The 19,340-nt window shown below is 41.6% G+C and overlaps 2 protein-coding genes across 11 annotated transcripts in view; one reads left to right on the top strand and one right to left on the bottom strand.

The window, feature by feature from the left end:
* The window catches only part of LOC108050078 (Down syndrome cell adhesion molecule-like protein Dscam2), a 35,799-nt gene extending 17,854 nt beyond the window's left edge, over positions 1–17,945 (top strand). The window contains exons 9-22 of one of the 9 annotated variants that reach the window (XM_044458266.1): positions 579–851; positions 1,458–1,745; positions 6,078–6,197; positions 6,852–7,025; positions 7,145–7,295; positions 7,361–7,641; positions 7,713–8,198; positions 8,748–10,064; positions 10,671–10,958; positions 11,013–11,162; positions 11,905–12,068; positions 12,540–12,666; positions 13,544–13,634; positions 15,321–17,945. In XM_044458266.1, the coding sequence (XP_044314201.1) occupies positions 579–851; positions 1,458–1,745; positions 6,078–6,197; positions 6,852–7,025; positions 7,145–7,295; positions 7,361–7,641; positions 7,713–8,198; positions 8,748–10,064; positions 10,671–10,958; positions 11,013–11,162; positions 11,905–12,068; positions 12,540–12,666; positions 13,544–13,634; positions 15,321–15,756 (4,346 nt within the window). In that variant the 3' untranslated portion in view covers positions 15,757–17,945. Of the gene's footprint in view, positions 1–578; positions 852–1,457; positions 1,746–2,189; positions 2,433–6,077; positions 6,198–6,851; positions 7,026–7,144; positions 7,296–7,360; positions 7,642–7,697; positions 8,199–8,747; positions 10,065–10,670; positions 10,959–11,012; positions 11,163–11,904; positions 12,174–12,539; positions 12,667–13,206; positions 13,500–13,543; positions 15,294–15,320 lie in introns of those variants that run through there. The other 8 variants (XM_044458262.1, XM_044458261.1, XM_044458259.1 and 5 more) reach the window with 8 other exon arrangements.
* Positions 17,946–18,042: 97 nt separating this feature from the next.
* LOC108050076 (RNA-binding motif protein, X-linked 2) lies at positions 18,043–19,226 on the bottom strand. Of its 2 annotated transcripts, XM_017131565.2 has the most exons (2): positions 18,732–19,226; positions 18,510–18,676 (listed from the first exon to the last, which is right to left on the bottom strand). In XM_017131565.2, the coding sequence occupies exons 1-2, from the start codon at positions 18,997–18,999 to the stop codon at positions 18,645–18,647; spliced, it is 300 nt and encodes a 99-aa protein (XP_016987054.2). In that variant the 5' UTR covers positions 19,000–19,226; the 3' UTR covers positions 18,510–18,644. The 2 variants fall into 2 exon arrangements, with proteins under 2 accessions (XP_016987053.2, XP_016987054.2); XM_017131564.2 differs by having other exon boundaries at positions 18,043–19,226.
* Positions 19,227–19,340: the final 114 nt, after the last annotated feature.

The following is a 19,340-nucleotide window of genomic DNA, read 5'->3' as shown; positions in this document are numbered from 1 at the left end:
GACAGGACGAAACGAGCCAGGATATGCATATTACATTGTGCTTCGCTTCCTGTTGTCTGCACAGGGAGAAAAATTTAGGGTTCTAGGGGTTGTTATTTTCAACAATTGCTCCTGTGTAAAACTAGGACCCAAATACCAAAATCATAATATTTTTAAGTCAACAGAAAAGTAATGTAATTTTGACCTTTTATGTTATCAAATTTAAGTCATTTGTCTAGAAGTCTAATTCCAATGAGTTGTTTGTATATTTATCCTTATCATATCCACAAATCCATAGACACTTAGAGTAATTACTTGTAATCATTTTAAAAGGCAAGAAAGTCACAGTTTTAGATATTACAAATATTGTTATTAAATTTGCAGAAATCATTTTGATCGTATTTAATTTAGGTGATATATTTTTTCTCCGTGTAACTGCTTCTTGCGGTGCCCGTTTTGCTCTGTTGTATGTGCAGTTGTTTACTGCATTATTAAAAAAGCAACGTGCGCGCAAATCTGTTAAGCATTTGCATTCCCCCATAGCTCTCTTGCCATCTGAATTTTCCTATACCATTCCCTCGTTGTGCCTTCCATGACAGGTCTTCCGTACATTCGACTGATTCCGAAGGTAACCGCCGTCTCCGGCGAGACATTGAATCTGAAGTGCCCGGTGGCGGGCTATCCCATCGAGGAGATCCACTGGGAGCGGGGTGGCCGGGAGCTTCCAGATGATATACGGCAGCGTGTCCAGCCGGATGGCTCACTGACCATCAGTCCCGTGCAGAAGAACTCCGATTCCGGAGTGTACACGTGCTGGGCGAGGAACAAACAGGGTCACAGTGCCCGGCGGAGTGGCGAGGTGACGGTCATAGGTTAGTATGTGAGGCCTTTGCCTTTGCCCGAAAAAAACAAAAAACAAAAAAAAATGAAAAAACTAAAAACCCAAAGAAAACCCAGGAAAAACAAACAAAAAATAGATGGACAAGAGGAGGTCGAGGTTGGTTTCTTTCACAGCTTTTTCCCCAACGATGACATCAAGCAGCGGGCTACGAAACGAAGTGAAAATTGCATTTTAATTATTAACAGCAAACTAAGTAGTTTCCTATGGCGCTTCAAGTTGTTCCTCTTTTTCGCCAACCTTTTTGCATTTCTTTTGCCCTTCTTTTTTGATTCTGCTTAATTTTGTTTTGTTTTGGCTCTCAGCCGTTTCGGTGTGTGTACTTTTTGCTTCTGCTCTAATTAAATATGCGCAATAATCTAAGCTTAAAAGTTGGTAAATTAAAAAAGGAAGCCGAAGGAGAGCAGCGGTACCCTTTTTTTTTTTCATTAGTGTTAATGTTAATGAAATCGCGCCCTAATGAAGCGCCGGTGCTGATTAAATTTTCATAAATCGCGGACCTTTTTTTTGCCGGGCGCCGTGATTGCTGCTCCTTTGGCTTCCCTTTTTGGCTCATCAATCCTTGGCTGATCCCTTGCAGTGCCGCCGAAGCTCAGTCCCTTCCAAACGAACATCCTGCAGCTGAACATGGGCGATCGCGCCTCGCTCACCTGCTCGGTGGTGAAGGGCGACCTCCCGCTGACCATCAACTGGCGCAAGGATGGGCGCCCCATCGATCCCACTCAGCACATGTCCGTGAAGCAGGTGGACCAGTACAACAGCATCCTGGTGATCGAGAACCTGGGCAGCGACCACACCGGCAACTACTCCTGTGTGGTGCGCAATTCCGCCGCCGAGGTGGAGAACTCGCAGGCCCTGCTGGTCAATGGTAAAAATAACGAGTTGAGCGACTCCACGAGTCCAGTAATCCATCCCAGTATCCGTATTCCCGTTTAGTTGCAAGTAGTTGAGTTTTCTTTCGTATGCACTTTGATTCATGTACCATGTAACACAAATGCAGAAATCATTATATATATATATATACATATATTTACATCCTTGCTATCCTTTGTAAATGATGTTTCCACTTTCGGAATGTTTGTACAACATTAAGTAGCGTTTTCATTCGAATGTGTTAACAAAACTGCGAAGGTTTACAGAGCGAACAAATTGACAATCAACAATTAAGGCAACGTGGGAGTAGCAGGTGTCCTTCGTTCGATGGTTTACGCATCCGGTTCCGGTTCCGGTTGCCAATCTTAACCCTTTTCGCCTGATCTTTCCTCTTGCAGTGCCGCCGAGCATAGAACCGTTCGCCTTCCAGGAGGGCCTGGCCGAGGGCATGCGGACCAGGACCGTCTGCGGGGTCTCCAGGGGCGATCCGCCGCTTAAGCTCATCTGGCTGAAGGACGGTGACCCGCTGCCCGACCTTTGGGGGCCAATGTCACCATGCTAGACCAGTACAGCTCGCTGCTGAGCATTCCATCACTGTCCGCCACGCATTCCGGCGAGTATACCTGCGTGGCCAAGAACCCGGCCGCCGAGATCAAGTATACGGCCCTGTTGCAGGTCAAAGGTAGCGTACTAGCGTACCCATCAACACAGATATACACCACACACGAAGAGAAAAAAAATAGAAAAATATCAGGCCATTAACAATAAAGTTTTAGAAATCTCTCAAAGCTAAAAAAACAATTATTAAGCCGTCTATAAATATGCAATGCAGTTTTTCTATACAAAAGTCGAAGGATAGTTAAGCTGACCTTATAAAAAATAATTTAATTTAAAATTCATTGACCACTCTGAAATATTTTATAACCCATGGAATTAAGTATGACTTAATAAAAAGGTATTGCATACTTTTAGGCGCGCAGAATTGTTTTGTAGTGCACAGAAAAGTTAAAAGTACAATCCAGTATAGAATGTAAAGAAATAAATTTAAAAAAATGAAATAATAAATAAAACATTATTTGGGAAATTTCCAAAAAAAGTTCCCTTTTATACAACAAATTGAAATTACGAACAATGGCGATATTATTTCTCTACACACACACACAACCACCAAAAACACACGCATACAAACTAAGCGAACTTCACTTGCCCCTCAATAACTTTTTGCTTTTCCGCTGATGTATTCAAGAACAGCTTCTTAATGGTATTTTCAGTTGTTGATGATATTTTTGGTTGATTTTTAACAACAAAGAAAACTAGGCTAACCCAGCTTTTTTGGAGCTCTCTGTTAGCTCCGGTGTAACTGAACGTTGCCTAGCCCAAAAAAAGGTGCTTTGATTTTTTGACTCTCACTAAGAAAACTAACCCCCCACCCCGAAAAAAATAAAAATAAAAATATATAACCCCATCTCATAAATACGTACTGCTTAAAAACCCCCCGAAAAAACCCTACTAATCTACAATTAAGAGTTCCCCGCCACCCTTAAGTCGCTTTGGCACGCTGTGGGTTTTTTTGACAACCGTCTCACCAGGTAAACCGTTTTAACTGCACTGCTTCTTATGCGCTTCGTAACCAAAAATCTAACAAAACTAAGTATCAAGCTTATGAATATCCATTTTGATTTGCTGCATATTATTTAAACCGCTTCTTACACGACAAGTCGGGTTTTTAGATGCATAAATTAAGTGCGCTCTCCGGGTGAAATTCAATTGGCGGTTAATTTTCATTATTTTGGCTAACTTGGAGAGCGCACAGCGTTCGTGATTAGCTGTAATTTATAATTTATACAAATACTCTTGCATAAACATGGAAAGATAAGCTGCTTTAAGATTCATTTGCCTTATTCGCTATATACTCTTTTTGGTTGCCGTCAGCTCGGTCTGCAGGACGAAATGCAGAAACTCCTTTGTTACCCTCGGCTCCTCTCTTCATTTTTGACTTGCAGCTTCCGAAAACTCCACTTCATCTACTATGCTCAATGTGCTGTGCTTAATTAACGAACGAATAACCAAGGCGAACGCTGCAAGAGAATGAGTTCGCATTAAAAAAGCAACGAATCCGCCCAAAATCCTTCGGAGATGCTATAAAGCTCACGCTTATGCTTCAATTTGGTTTTGGCCTCTCTAACCGCTTACTATATTTCCACACCGAAAAAAAATTACATCAAAGGATCTAAGTTTTTTTTTGAAAAATAAACCATCTTCTTTCAACTTTGCATAATTTGTTAGCATATGACTATTTTTTTGAAAAATTTGATTTTAAAAGAAATAATGATATTTTAAGTAGTCTGGTTTTTGATATTCATACTTTTATTGCGATAAAAGACAAAACAAAGTTAATATCAGTTTTTTGACTTTTTAAAACTTATTAATGGCTTTATATAATAAAAATGTAAAAAAAATATCAACAAATGTTGTAGATGCTATTTTTTTAAAAATTAAATATTCCTCTAAACCAATTGCTCAGATCTTTGATTTTTTTTCGGTGTACAATAAACCCCTTTCGCTTGTGTGAGTGCCTGATTGCCTGTGTGTGCGTGTGACACAACGCTTAAAAATAATCTTATTGCTGAGCAAAGTGTATTAAACCACAAAAATAAAGAACATAAATTACGGAGAAACCAACCGAAACTAAATGGATAAGAAACTTAAAGCTTCGCAGTATTTGCTAATGTAGTTGAGAATGAATGTTTTTTCTAGAGAGCGGCCATCGGCACTTTTGCCCGGCTGCACTTTTTGTTTCTGCATGCGGACTGTACATACAAACTATATAGTAGAAATGCAATTTTTCGTTTGCTCTGTGCCATCTGCATGCGCGTAGTGCTGTGACAAATGAATTTTAATTTCCATTTATTTATGATTTGCTCTCCGTTTCGTTTTCCTCGGTTCTTAAGCTCTGGTTTTAATTCGTTTTTGGATTTTCCCTCCTTTCACACACAGATTGCTCCGTTAAGCTTTTTCCACCCGATTTCCCACCACTCAGCCAGTCTCGGGGGTGGGCAATTATATTTATTTTCGTTTTTCCGAGCGAAGTGCTTGGACGTACACAGTTTTCAAAATTTCATTTATTTATTTTGCCAATGCTCCATTTCCCAGGCTGACGCTGCTGTTGTTGTGTGCAAAGATTTTTTTCCCTATTCGAATTAGACATGCTGACATCAACTCCTCCCCCAACCGAACCGCTTTTTTACTATGCAAAATAATCCATGAGAAAAAAAAAGAACATAATAACCAGAAATCATTTTAATTAATACTAGGCCCTGGGCCAGATGTTAATTTCATTTGGAGCTCTTTAATTTGCTCCTTGTTCGGGTTTAATTTTTAATTAATATTTTTTATTTCGTTATTGCTGCACAAACAAAGGCTGGCAATTAAATGCAGCTGCAAAGTAAACAGTTTATAATTTATTGAAAACGCCAATGGGCGAAATGGTGGGTTGGGAGATTTATTCATTAAAATCCATTTTTATTGTTTCGCTTTTTTCGTGTTTCGTTAGCTGCGTGTCCAACTATAAAACTCACACTACGTTCACATTTATGTTGCGCATTCTATAATTTCTATGCAAATATATTTTCCATTTCGCTTCTGGCATGCCTTTGTTATTTAATTTATGCGCCGAATATACCAGAACATATTAAGCCTTTTTTGCGATTTTTCGAACAACCAACAACGAACAGCGAGGCACAGAGCGTGGGCGAATCAAAGAAAACACACAAAAGAGAAAGCGATCAATTTGAATACAAGAAAGAGAAATAAAATTAAAATCCTTGCACACCAACAAATCACAATAATTTATTTTCCCCACGGTCATTCCTAAACGATTTTCCTTAAACAAAAACCAAAAAAAAAAAAAAAAAAAACATGAAAGAATCAACATTAATTTTTGTTCCATTTTTGACTGAGTTGCATATGAAATTCTTTTTGTATTTGATTTTGAAGCAAACCACCCAAAAGCAAAATATCCTTTTGTATATTAGTTGAAAAGTTCCTACTATATTGCTACCACTATTCAACCAGTTTTTACCATTGTGCTAGGCACAATGAAAAATTCTAAGATCGTAAGCAGCAAAATTCTTTATGCCGTTTTTTACTTTGCCAGAAATCTTCACTTTTCCTCTCTGTCTCTGTCTCTCTCTATATCTCTCTCTCTCTAAGAACCATTACTCTTACTGTATGTCTTAGCAGTTATAATTTGAATCATTCGTTCTGCGTTCCTAGTTATTTTCTGAGATTGCTAACCAACTCTTCCCATCACCCATACGCCCCGTAGTGCCGCCACGCTGGATTGTGGAGCCCGTGGACGCGAATGTGGAGCGCAATCGCCACATCATGCTGCATTGCCAGGCTCAGGGTGTTCCCACACCCAGTATAGTGTGGAAGAAGGCTACAGGTAAGACTCAGTAAGCCGAACAGTGGGACAACTAGGTCTTCATCTTAAAAGTTGTATATGAAAGCTGGTCAAATTTTAATAATAATAATACCAGCAGTAAATTTGTGTTATTTTGCCTACTATACAAAACCTGAATTCTATGGTAATATTAAATATAGTATTTGCTTATAAGGAATGATATTTTTTTGTATATATCAAATGTTGTGTTTATTATTAAATAAATGGTATTATAGAAATAAACCTTAAAGCTTTGAAAATGTTTTCGTTTACAATTGTAAGGTTTTTTGAATAATTTTAAGATACTATAAAAAACCAGAATTCCATAGTAATATTAAAGATAGCTAAAAGTGCTTATAAGGAATAATATATTTTTTTTAATATTTCATATGTTGTGTTTTAATAAAAAAAGAAGAAAATACTATTAAAGAAATAAACCTTCAAGCTTAAAAGATGTTTTCTATTACTATCAATATTGTAATTTTAATGTTTTTTAAATTATTTTAATAATTTGAAGATAAGATATACACATTATAATTATATTATTTTAAGAAATAATATAGTGTATTGTAAAGTTTGACTAAAATTTAAGAATTTAAAGTGCCAGTGCAAACGTCTTTATTTGTTTAACCTACATCTTATGTGTCCCATTTATAGGCAGCAAATCGGGCGAGTACGAGGAGGTTCGGGAGCGTCCCTTCACCAAACTGCTGGGCAATGGCTCTTTACTGCTGCAACACGTTAAGGAGGACCGCGAGGGCTTCTATCTGTGCCAGGCCAACAATGGCATCGGCACCGGCATCGGAAAGGTCATCCAGCTGAAAGTGAACTGTGAGTATCTTGGATGGGGCGAAGGCTGCCCTGGCAATTTGGTTAATTGCAGTGCCAAAAGGTGCCCCCGAGGGAATCCCCGTCGTAATTAAAATGGGCAAAATGTTTGCCATTTTCAGCCTCGCCGTACTTCTCCTCGACTTCCCGCTCGGTGATGGTGAAAAAGGGCGACACGGCGTTGCTGCAGTGCGCCGTTAGTGGGGACAAGCCGATTAACATTGTTTGGATGCGCTCGGGCAAGAACACTCTGAATCCATCAACCAATTACAAGTGAGTGCTTTTGCCCAAATTCGGGGTTGGCAAAACGAAAGTAATCCCATCACATTCACTTTCAGGATCTCGGTGAAACAGGAGGCCACACCGGACGGAGTATCCGCCGAGTTGCAAATCCGCACCGTGGATGCCACCGATAGTGGTCCGTACTTCTGCCGGGCTAGCAATCTGTATGGAAACGATCAGCAACTGGTGCAGCTGCAGGTCCAGGAGCCACCACTGCCACCCAGTGTCCTGGAGGCGGCCATGATCAGCAGCCGGTCGGTGAACCTCAAGTGGCAGCCCAAATCCTTGGGCACCGGCGATGTGACCAAGTATCTGGTGGAGTTCCGCGAGGCAGATCGTACGTATAGGGTCAAAGTTTAGTGGAATAGATGATATAGCCTCCACTTGAATAAGGTTCTCTCCCACCAGCTTTGTTCGTGGAGCAGTGGCAGCAGATCGAGGTCAAGGATCCGCCCCATTTCAATGCCCTGATCGAGAACCTCAAGCCGGCTACGCGATACGCTTTCCGGGTGATTGCGGAGGGTTCAGCCGGACGCAGTGCACCCAGCCAGGAGCTGATCGTTCGCACGGAGCCACAGCGACCCGCAGGACCTCCGCTGAGTCTGTCCGCCAGGCCATTGTCCTCCACCGAGCTGCTCATCAGTTGGGTGGCTCCATTGCCGGAGCTCCGACATGGTGACATCCAGGGCTACAATGTGGGCTACAAGTTGTCCAGCTCGGGCAACACTGTCTACAACTTCACCTCCATTTCCGGCGATGGCGATGGTGGTAATGGAGAGCTACTCCTCAGCGGATTGGCAAAGTTCGCCCGATACACTGTCGTGGTGCAGGCTTTTAATCAAGTGGGACCAGGACCTCTTTCGGAACCCACCGCAGCCCAGACAATGGAAGATGGTAGGTGGAATGTTTATAAAATGTAAAGGGTTTTCAGAAATCTTCATAGCTTTAAAGTCAATTTTAAGCGAGAATTAAATATAGTTGGCACATAAACTTATAAAAAACTTATATAAAAAGATAAAAAGATTTTGTTTAATTTATAAACATTTGCTTTAAGAAATTTTAATACAAGCTAAACTTCTTCAAATTCCTTAGCACCGACGGATGGTTCAAAAAATCATAGGACAAACAACAAAATTGGAGAAATAATCAATTTGATTAAAGATACAATTTTTCATATCATTTTAAATATAAATAAGATAATCTTAAAAAGATAATTTTGATCATCTCTTATTAATCTATTAAACAAAATCATATAGGTCTTTAAATGTCAGTTTGATAAAGAGATCAATTTAAAATATTCCAAAGGAACAGTGTATAATACTTTCATTAAATAAGATGAAATTGACCCTCATTACATATGGATTTTTATGTGTTTATTGATATGGATTTTATTTAATTATTTATTTTCAAAGACTAATGCGTGTAATATTTTCTCCTCCCCAGTTCCAAGTCGTCCCCCAGAGGATGTGCGCTGTGCCGCCTTGTCCTCGCAATCGCTTCAGGTGTCCTGGCAACCACCGCCAATCTATCACACTAATGGCCTGCTGCAGGGATACAAGCTGATATTTGAGCCCATTATCGACGACATCCAGCCGAGCAAGGATGAGGTGGAGTCCCGTAAAACCACGGCACTTACAATGGTGTTGACGGGTCTTCGAAAGTATACCAATTACAGCATCCAGGTCCTGGCCCACACGCGAATGGGTGATGGTGCTGTATCAAAGCCATTGTTCTGCCACAGTGAAGAGGATGTGCCCGAGGCCCCGGCGGATATTAAAGTGGTTTCCAGTTCATCGCAGTCCCTGTATATCTCGTGGCTGGCGCCCACTGAACCCAACGGCGTGATCACCAAGTACAGTCTGTACACGCGTGTGGTGAACGGTCGCGAGGAGCTGAACAATGAGAAGCGTAGTCTGCCATCGCAGCAGGCCTACTACGAGGCGAAGGGTCTGCATCCGCACATGGAGTACCAGTTTTGGGTGACGGCCAGCACGCGAGTGGGTGAGGGCAAGAGTTCGCGGGTCTCCTCACAGATCACCACGAATCGAGTGCCGGCCAGGATCATATCCTTCGGCGGTCCAGTGGTCAGACCCTGGCGATCCACCGTGACCCTGCCCTGCACTGCGGTGGGCAAACCCAAGAGGGAGTGGTTCAAGTCGGATGTGGCCCTGCGGCAAGGTGGCATGCACAACTCCCAAATGCTGGACAGCGGAGATCTGATCATCTCCAGTTTGCAACTGGCGGATGGGGGCAACTACAGCTGCCAGGTGGACAATGGCATCGGCACCGACCGACTGACCCACACACTCTTGGTGCAAGTGCCACCCACATCGCCCACCTTGTATGTGACCAGTGCCACCTCGAGCAGCATCCTGATGCACTGGAAGTGCGGCTTCACGGGCAATGCACCCATCACCGGTTACACGCTGTTCTACCGGCGAGCCAATGGAAACACGGACGAGATGCAGTTGTCCCGACACGCCTCGAGTCACGAACTGAAGGGTCTGGTGTGCGGCAGCACGTACCAGATCAACCTGAGTGCCCAGAACAAGGTGGGCACCTCGCCCCCTAGCACCATGCTGCACGTGCGCACCCAGGGTCAGTCACCCGGCCATCCCGCCTCCACCGCCCTGCTGGCCCCCAACTCCACCTCGCTCCTGGTTCGCCTACACTCCTGGCCGGACAATGGCTGTCCGCTGCTCTACTTCGTGCTGCAGTACCGGGCGGTGACCGAAGAGCCGGATGCGGAATGGGTCCTGGGTGAGTGCAACGATTACCAGTATTCCTTACATGCATCACCGAACCAAAAATTTTCTTGGAAACATTTATTTTTACATGAATTATAAATTATTGAACTTGGAAAATGTATTCGACAGTATTCCAACGAAGCTTTCGATAAAGTAACACCTCAGAACGAAACCAACTAAACTAAAAAGTATAAATTTAAAATTATTTAGTATGGATTTATTACTATCAGTTTTGTTCTTCCTAAAGTTTTATTTTAAGACAACTTTAGGCCCCACTTTCCCTATTATCTTACCTTTATATATGGTAAACTAAAAATCTGCCAAACCTCAAAATACTTACGTCCAAAGAAGATATTTTAATATATTTTCTGTTTCAAGTCAAAGTATAAAGATAACATTTTAATTAATAGGAGTCTTATAAGCTACTTTTAGAACTTTTACTATTTAATATGTTTACTATAACAAGTAAACCTATTATATCTCTCATAAAATAATAGTACAGTACTTTTTTTCTCAGAGTTTATAGCCAATATTTAAAACTTTGAATACCCACAACTCATCAATGATATTAAAGGCATGTCATTTAATTTTATATATTTTATTTAACTTCCCTCTACAGTATCGAATGCCTTGAAGCCCCAGCGACGCGTTGTGGTAAACAATCTGCGACCTTCAACACTCTACCAACTTCGCATGGAGGCGCACAATGTGGCTGGAATCTCGCAGGCAGACTTCTCCTTCGTGACCCTGACCAAGGATGGAGATCCACCACCACCGGGAATCATGCATCGTGGCCATCGTCACACCACCGTGGTGCTTGGGAATATCAATCTTCTAATTCCAACCATTGCCTCAGTTTTGGGATTGATCTGCACCATTATCATGGTCATCGTCTGCTACAGACACAGTAAGTATAGCTATACATTATTGATTAAATTCAGTGATCCAGTAATTGACTCAGTGCTCAAAAATGCACAACCGCTCGCAGAGCAAAGCAACCACATTCAAAAGGAATCGCTGGAGAATCGGGCTAATTCAGAGGCTGCTCAGCGGGAGCGATACTATGCCACCATTCACAAGGTGTCCATGCAAAATAACGATAAGATTCCAGGTAAGTTACTGTCTTTTAGGGGTGTCACAGAAATTTCAGACATTTAAAGGCTTAATTTCGAATTCAGATATCTTAAAAAAGTACTAACTAAATTTATACGACATTATAGTTACGATTCAAATATTTATTAATATATAGAAATATTTGAAGATTTTAAATAGTAAATAGGAGATCTTAAGTATTCCAGAAATTAAACGTAAAATTAGAAACAAAGCTTAAACCATTTAATATGTAAATATAATTAGTGAACATTAGGAACTGAAGAATAGAATACTTATTAATATATACGAATATTAGACGATTTTTAATGGGAGATCTTAAGTAATCCAGAAGTTCACCGTAAAATTAGAAACAAAGCTTAAAACATTAATCTTGAGTATGTAAATATATTTAATGAACATTAGGAACTGAAGAATAGAATACTTATTAATATATAAGAATATAAGACGATTTTAAATAGTAAATAGGAGGTCTTAAGTAATCCAGAAAATAAACGTAAAATTTGAAATAAAGCTTAAACCATTAATCTAAAGTATGTAAATATAATTAATCACATAAGGAACTCAGGTCTTGAACAGCAATTCCAGGAATTAAACCCCTTGAATCCAAGGGATTTCCAACAATTCCTTGAAAGCTTTGACAATAGCCCAATGTGTGAGTCCTTGAGATTTCTGTGACACCCCCTGCTATCCCTTATTATCCACTCGATCAGCTCCGCTCACCGCCCAAGGACTTTCCACAGAAACCTCCGAGGACATCTCGCCGTACGCCACCTTCCAGCTGTCGGAGGCTGGGGGCAACATGTCGCAGCCGCACCACGGCGGTCCGGCCAACACGCTGCTCCACTCGTTCATGTACCACGAGCGGGCCTTGGCCGAGGGCTGCTCGTCGCCACCACCAGCCGCGGTACTGAACCCACCAACAACCACCACCACCCATCACCACCACCACCACCAACGTCCACTAAAGACAATTCATAATTATTATCAGACCTCACCGTTCCATAATATCGTGCGTTTGTTTATTCATTTCTTTGATTTAGCTCTCTCTCTCCATCTACTCTCTACTTCAATTGATCTGTGTGGTCCTGCCACAATTAGTGTTTTCCTAAGTGTACTACGTGCTTTTTTTGTTGTTCCTCTGCTCGTGTATTTGTTTGCCCTTCAGTTCACATTAATTGCAATGCCGTAAGCCATGCGAAGGGAGGGGGGGTGGTTGACCCCTCCGCCCGGATTCATGTCACCTGCCAATCTTGAGTTACCCTTTCTTTTGTTCGAGAAGCGTTCCATTCCCCAGGCGCTTTTGTAGTCGCTAGCTGCCACATTCCCGCTGCGAGATGCAGATCCAGACTAATTTCCCGCTCTGTTCCATGTGCAGTCCAAGAACCGGAGGCGCCACTCGCGGAAGACGGAGCCGGAGAGCGAGGAGTCGGAGTCGGACCAGGACCAGCTAACCTCCAGTCGCACCGAGTCCTCCAACCAGCACGAGGGCAAGATCAAGCACAGTAAGTCCGAGTTTTGGGGACGTCTGTATTTCATTATATGTATTTGAAAGAAGGTGGAAAAGTCCCTTCTCTCAGATCATCATATAAAGTTTTAGCTTTTTTGATTTCCTTTCGCAGTGAAAGCTTTAAAAAAACAATATTTTGATTTTATTTCGATAAACAGAAGTTTAATTCTGATTCCTGTAAATATTTAACTGCAGCTTAAATAGTTATTTAAAGTTGATTAACCATAAAAACCTTAAATAAACCCTTTAATTGAGAAACAAAATATATTTATTAAATTAATTTATTTAAATTTACTTTAATTAAATACAAAGGGTATTCATTTATCGCTAGCATATCAATATCTTTACTTTCTCAGCAGTGCTTAACTTATAATTTAAATATTTCTGAAAAACCTAGACATAGTATAAATGTATTTAATTCTATAAGATCTTAGAAAAGCTTTCACTGCACCCATTATTTGTTCTCAGTTCCCAGGCATTATGCTTAAGTAACCTGCCAGCTGAACTCTCTTTTTGTGTTGCTTTGTTTTTGCAGACTCTAGACTAATACAACACTTTCCAAACCACAATATCTCGATAACATATCTGTAGTAGGCCAAACTGACACAGCACCAAAAACTCAACACCAACTACTTTGATCAGGCCAACAAATAAGACTAAGCCACCCACTTTTGTAATACTTAGTGTTAAGTTAGACATAAGTTTTGTTTCAACGTTTTGTACGTTCCCCCACTGCCAAAAAAGAACTCTCTATCAGCCCGCTCTTTGTTTTTCTGTTCTTTTCTTCCCCACTAACATCTTCGCCTGCGCTGCGATCCACCATTGATCCGTTGATCCGATGTTGCGAACTGCAATCTGCGATTACATCGCAGGCATCATCTACCATGGAGCACAGTCGAGCACCTCCTCCGATCTGTCACCAATGTCCGAACAGAAATCATTGCCCCGCCGCGGTCGCTCCAGGTATCATCATCAGCAATATCAGTTTTCCACCAATACCACACCGCGCCACCACAACAGCAACAAAATGAACAACAACACCACCAGCAACACGAACACCACAGCCACCAATACAACAGCACAGACACCATCGACATCGAACAATTCGAACAAAATTCTATCGCCACGCGGCGGAAATCTGAAATCCATATCGAGCACATTCAAATCGCAAGACTCCATACAGTGCCACATACCCACATTGGTCAAATCGCCATCGATCAGTACACAGCAGCAGAAACAGTTCCACAAACAGCAGTTGCAGCAGAGTAGTAGCAATTCCCAGCATAGTAGCTCCAATCCGAACAACAGTAGTAGTTTGAAGCAACAGCAGCCCCTCCTGATCACGCCCAAGCTCCATCAGCTGGAGGCCACCAATGGGAACGGCGGTGGCCACCAGGAGCTGATGGGGCTGGACGGGATTGGCAATAGCCCGTTGGTAGCCTGCATGCCGCCCTCCTCACAGTTCCGCCCGATACCCCACAAGACCATAATGCCCGCGCATGAGCCACCGCACCACCACCACCAGAACCTCAACCACCAGCAACCACATCCCCACCAGCAGCAGCAGCAGCAGTCGCAGCAGCAGCAGCAGCATCCTGGCACACTGCTCAATCCCTCGACGGCCATGCTCTCCTCCAAGTTCTTCACAGCGCCCACGCTGCCCAAATAGGATACGGCCAATGGGGGGAGTGAATACGTTGGTGGTGCCATGGAGGCCATGGACGGTTTCGGCTACGACAGCGGCGAGATCTCCTGCACCTACATGGACCCGATAGATCAGACATGAGACCTGGCCTACGGTGAGGTGTGTGGTCCCCCCGAGGGGGCCCGTTAAGGCCGCTTTTCACAACCTGATTGCTCAGCTGGGGCTCTAATAATAGTAACATATATTTCTCTAAAGAGTGTATTTGATTGCCGATTTAAGGTAACTTTTAATATAAATTATATTTAAATATTTTGAAGATTAAATCTGATTGTCCTTGAATAAATTAACATGATGACGGTGCCAGTGAGATCACTAGGCTTTTAAAAGCTTTATAAAGGTCTCTAAAACTATGCAAGAATATATTTTGATTTCGAAAGTCCGATGTCTGCATTCCAAAAGACGAAGATATATTTTTCACTGCATACTTCGTAAGTTATTTTAAAACAAAAGAGAATTCTTTAGAGCCTTGTATATAAAGGAGCTGCCAAAAAAAATATCCAGAGGTTATAAACCTCTTCCAAAGAAGGTGTCAAAATTTTATTTGGCGTTTATACATCGAACTCTGGCTTCAGAAAATGAATTGGCATACTTGTATGCCCCTTTATAAGTTTTTTGAGTTCCTATAGATTGCTGTGGCTTCTCAGAGTAAATACAAATTTATTGAGACAATCTTAAGTAATTTAAAAGATTTAACATTCCCCGAACAAACTCAGCTGATGGATCAAGTCGTGAGAACCGAGCCCACCCACGCACACCCAACCACACAACCAGACTAGAACTACACCACTAGGTCTTTAACCGAATGAATGCTTGAATGCTGTGGTTGCAATCCGAAAACCAACTCTGGACCCTTTCTTGTACTTGCACCCCCTCTCACCCCCCAACGAACGTCACCTACCAACCTCCCAACCCCCAAAAAAAAAAAAAATGAAACACGCATCCAGGGCCGGCATCCTGCGCACGCTGCATCCGCTCCAGCTGCAGGCCGAGTGCACCACGGGCGCCTTCCATCGCACCGAGGACGGTGGACTGGGCGAACGGATCGAGCTGGCCGAGGTGGAGGTCGATGTGGACACGATTAAGAAGCTGAAGCTGGGTCAGAGGTCATCGCTCTGGTCCCGACCCTCCTCCACCACCTCCCAGCTGCAGCAGGATCAGCACCACCAGCAACAGCGGCAGCAGCAGCAACACCACCCACAGCAGCAACAGCAACAGCAACAGCAGCAGCAGGCACCACAGCAACCACACAAACGAGCGCATTCAAAGTCACCGCAGCCACAACAACAACAGCCACTGCAACAGCAACGCCAACAACAACATTCACCCGCTCCTGGCCAGAAATTGCTTAGCGAGAAATCGGATTATTCGATATCCGTCTGAGACATTGGTAAGATCTGATCGCAAGATCAGCAGATAGGATGAGGCCAGGCCCCCCGATAGCCAGAAATTTAGAAGGATGAGGATTTGGGCCCGTTTTTGTACATTTTTGTAATGCATTTGTTACCTTACCAACCCCAAGTTCTTACACCCCACAAAAACCTCAACTCCAAAACTTTCGGAAGAGCCCCTGTACCCAGTAATACATTCCTGCCCCCCCATAACAAAATTAATAACACTCAGTAAACTTTCGGACAATCAGTATCAAAATTTTGCACCAACCATCCAAAAACCAAGCATACCGAATCAAAACACTTCCCATTATAAACTCCTGCCCGTATTTATAGAGGTCATACTATATCTAAGTATTAACGATTGTGCATGCTATATACCCACGTATACACATATGTATGTGAATGAATATGGCATGTGTCCAGACAGAACCCAGGTCAGTTGTCGAACTTCCAGAAATGTTGTATGTATATATACTAACGTAGTCTCTTAAGTATCCATAACGACTAATGCGTATATCACTCGAAACTGTAACTCAAACTACTAACTGCAAAACTATCGCAAACTATCGTATCGTATCGAATCGAAATCGAAATCGAACTCGAACTCGAAACTTGAAACTGTTTTTCATCGTATGTAGGAAAAGGATGATCTTCTATGTGTGGGTATCTCGAATTAGTAATGAGTGTTTGGCCTATAGCTACTCCTAAAGTAGTTCTATAAGTTTCTGTTTTGTAGTGCACCAGGACGATGTAACGAGGAATTTAATCTTGAAATTTGAACTAAACCAAAAACTCAGATATATGCTGTGTACAAATTTATATGAATGTATATTTATATGTGTCCGTGTGCGTGTCTACGTTATGAGGCAGTCGTGTGCTCATGTATATAGGATATATACCGAGATAATATACAATCGCAGAATACTCATCTAGTTGTTAGCGAATCCAAATTCAAATCCAAATCCATATACATGTAGAGTATTGAGAATATTTTGTAAATAATCAAAAGTAAAACCCTCAAAGGACTGACAATGATGCATCATGACTCCGCTGAGAAAACTGACACACAGAAACAAAACCAATTAAAGCCACAATGAAAATGTTAACTAAATGTATTCGATATAGCCGATGTACACACACACTCGAATATGTCGCCAGCTGAATTTGAATTCAAAGCAGTATTCATAGATAATATGACATGATATCGCAGTAACCACGCATTAGTGTTTCCATTACAATAAACTGTCATTCGTCGAGTTGTAGATAAATGTTTTTAAAAACGAATTAAAGGAAGGAAGGAGTATGAGAATGAGAATGAGCCTGTAGGAGAATCAAATACAAGTCGTAATCAAATTTCGAATTATTACAAACACTCAATCAAGCAGCAACAAGAAACGAAAGCCAAGTTAGGAGCAGACAAACAAACTACAAATTAATATAACTCTTAGTTCGTATCGAATAATCCAAATAATACGAGTACATAGCTGTATTTTAACTAGCCTACGAAAGCATAAGGAAACCCATTAAACAGTCAAATAAAAGCGAGAAGGATCAGAGGGACGGATCGAACCCATTTCGGAAACCATGTGCCAAAATTTGTTTTTAGACAAAGCTCTCTTAAATTACGAGTATACAATAAATAATGCAAGCCATGAAAAGCGAGTAAATAGCAGCAATGAAATATGAACATACAAATTAGAGAAACAGAATCCACAAAATAAAGTCGCAGATTAAGGTGTTCACTTGGGGGAATTTATTGGGCCCAAGCCCCAGAATAATTAATTTGTGTCTCATTTCAAATTAAACGCAAATTCACGAGCCAACAGCACTCTTTGTTTATATAGCGATTGCGGCATTAACGCCGCAGCGGTTTTAGTCGGTTTTTATATGAATTTATTTGTACGAAGCAATGAAATGGTTTATTACATTCAACATCGAATTTTACGAATTTATTAAAAACAACAACAGCAAGTTGCGACTGCAAAGGGGCAACCTCACAGCAAAGTCTACAAATCAAAAGATGAAATTAACTTAATAGATCACAATCAAAACGAGAAGAAAACCAAGTACTTATACGAGAGGAGAAACAATTTTTATGTTTAACATATAATTAGCACAACAACTACAAAATAAAAACTATTAATGTAAAAACAAACGGCATTTAAAAAATATAAGAAATATTTAAAAATAACAAACGTGTTTCTTTTCTTCAATTGTTTACCAAAAGGTAAGACTACTATTTTATTGAACATTCTAAGTTACTCATTAAAAAACTGTTCACTTAGCTCTATAAAGTTTTTTTTGTTTGTATTAACTAAACATCAATTAAATAACAAAGCATATATCGGTTTATTACAACTCTAACTTATAATTGCCTATTTGAACGCTGGCAATATATAAAATACATTGAATTTCATCAATACCCGAAATACCTTTGTTGAAACCTTTTTCAAAGGTTGAATTTCATTTAAGCCTTAAAAATATTTTAAATAAAGGTTAAAAACATTGTTTATACAATTTTAAATCCCATTAAAACCAATAATAAAACTCACCTTGAAATTTATTTATAATCATTTTTTATTTTGTATTTTTTTTTTGGATTTTTGTTTATGCGCTTATACACTTAATGGATAATATGGATATTTGATAATGGATAATACTGAATGAAGCCAGATACTCACACTGAAATCCGAACGGGCAGAGCCAGGGGCAGTGCTCGGGATCGTCGGGAATCGGTGTAGGACCTGGAACGAGAACGCCCATGGGAACGACCACGCGAGTGGCCACGGGAACGACCGCGGGACCTGGAGCGATCCCGCTTGCGATCCTCCCGAATGTGCCTCCTCCTGGGCAGGATCTCCTCCCTCTCGGCCAGAATCAGCTCGCAGTCACTATGGCCGGAACTGGAACTGGAAGATGAGCTAGAGTGATGACCATGTTTGCGTCCCCTGTGTCGGCTTTTACCTCCATCGGAAGATCGGTGTTTGGACTTGGTCTCCTTGGCGGATACCTGAGATTCCTTTTGCTGCTGCTTCTGGATTTGCTTCATCACATCGTTAAGCATTTTCTGGGCCATGTTAGCCTTACGGATGAGCTTCTCCAGCGACGGGGTGGCCATGTCCTCCACTTCCACTGGCGTGGCACGTGGCAATTGGCCGCGGCAACCTTGACAAGCCTCGGGCACCGGGTTTGCCGCAGTTTGCTCACGTGCCGCGTTATCAGATTGCGACATTTTCGCACTAGTGTACACCTGACTCGATAAGAAGTTCACTTAACACCTTGCTTTTCGATTTACTGCTGCTGCTAAACTGGATTTAACTGCTGTAACTACTGAAGTTGCAGCGGACACTACTGGTGTTGCTGCGGGAACTGTTGATGTTGCTGCGGGAACTGTTGATGTTGCTGCGGAAACTGTTGATGTTGCTGCTGGTACTGTTGTTTTTATTGCTGCTGCTTCACTTGAACACTCAAATTTGACTGGCTTCTCTGCTGTTTAGTTGCTCAGCTTTTATAGGCAACTTTGGCGGCATGCTTATCACGGCTTTCGCACTGTAAACATTTGCTTTTGTGTAT

The sequence above is a fragment of the Drosophila rhopaloa genome, unplaced genomic scaffold (genome assembly GCF_018152115.1).
Source record: "Drosophila rhopaloa isolate 14029-0021.01 unplaced genomic scaffold, ASM1815211v1 contig_163, whole genome shotgun sequence".
NCBI classification, from domain to species: domain Eukaryota; kingdom Metazoa; phylum Arthropoda; class Insecta; order Diptera; family Drosophilidae; genus Drosophila; species Drosophila rhopaloa.
This window is presented reverse-complemented; position numbering and strand designations above follow the sequence as displayed.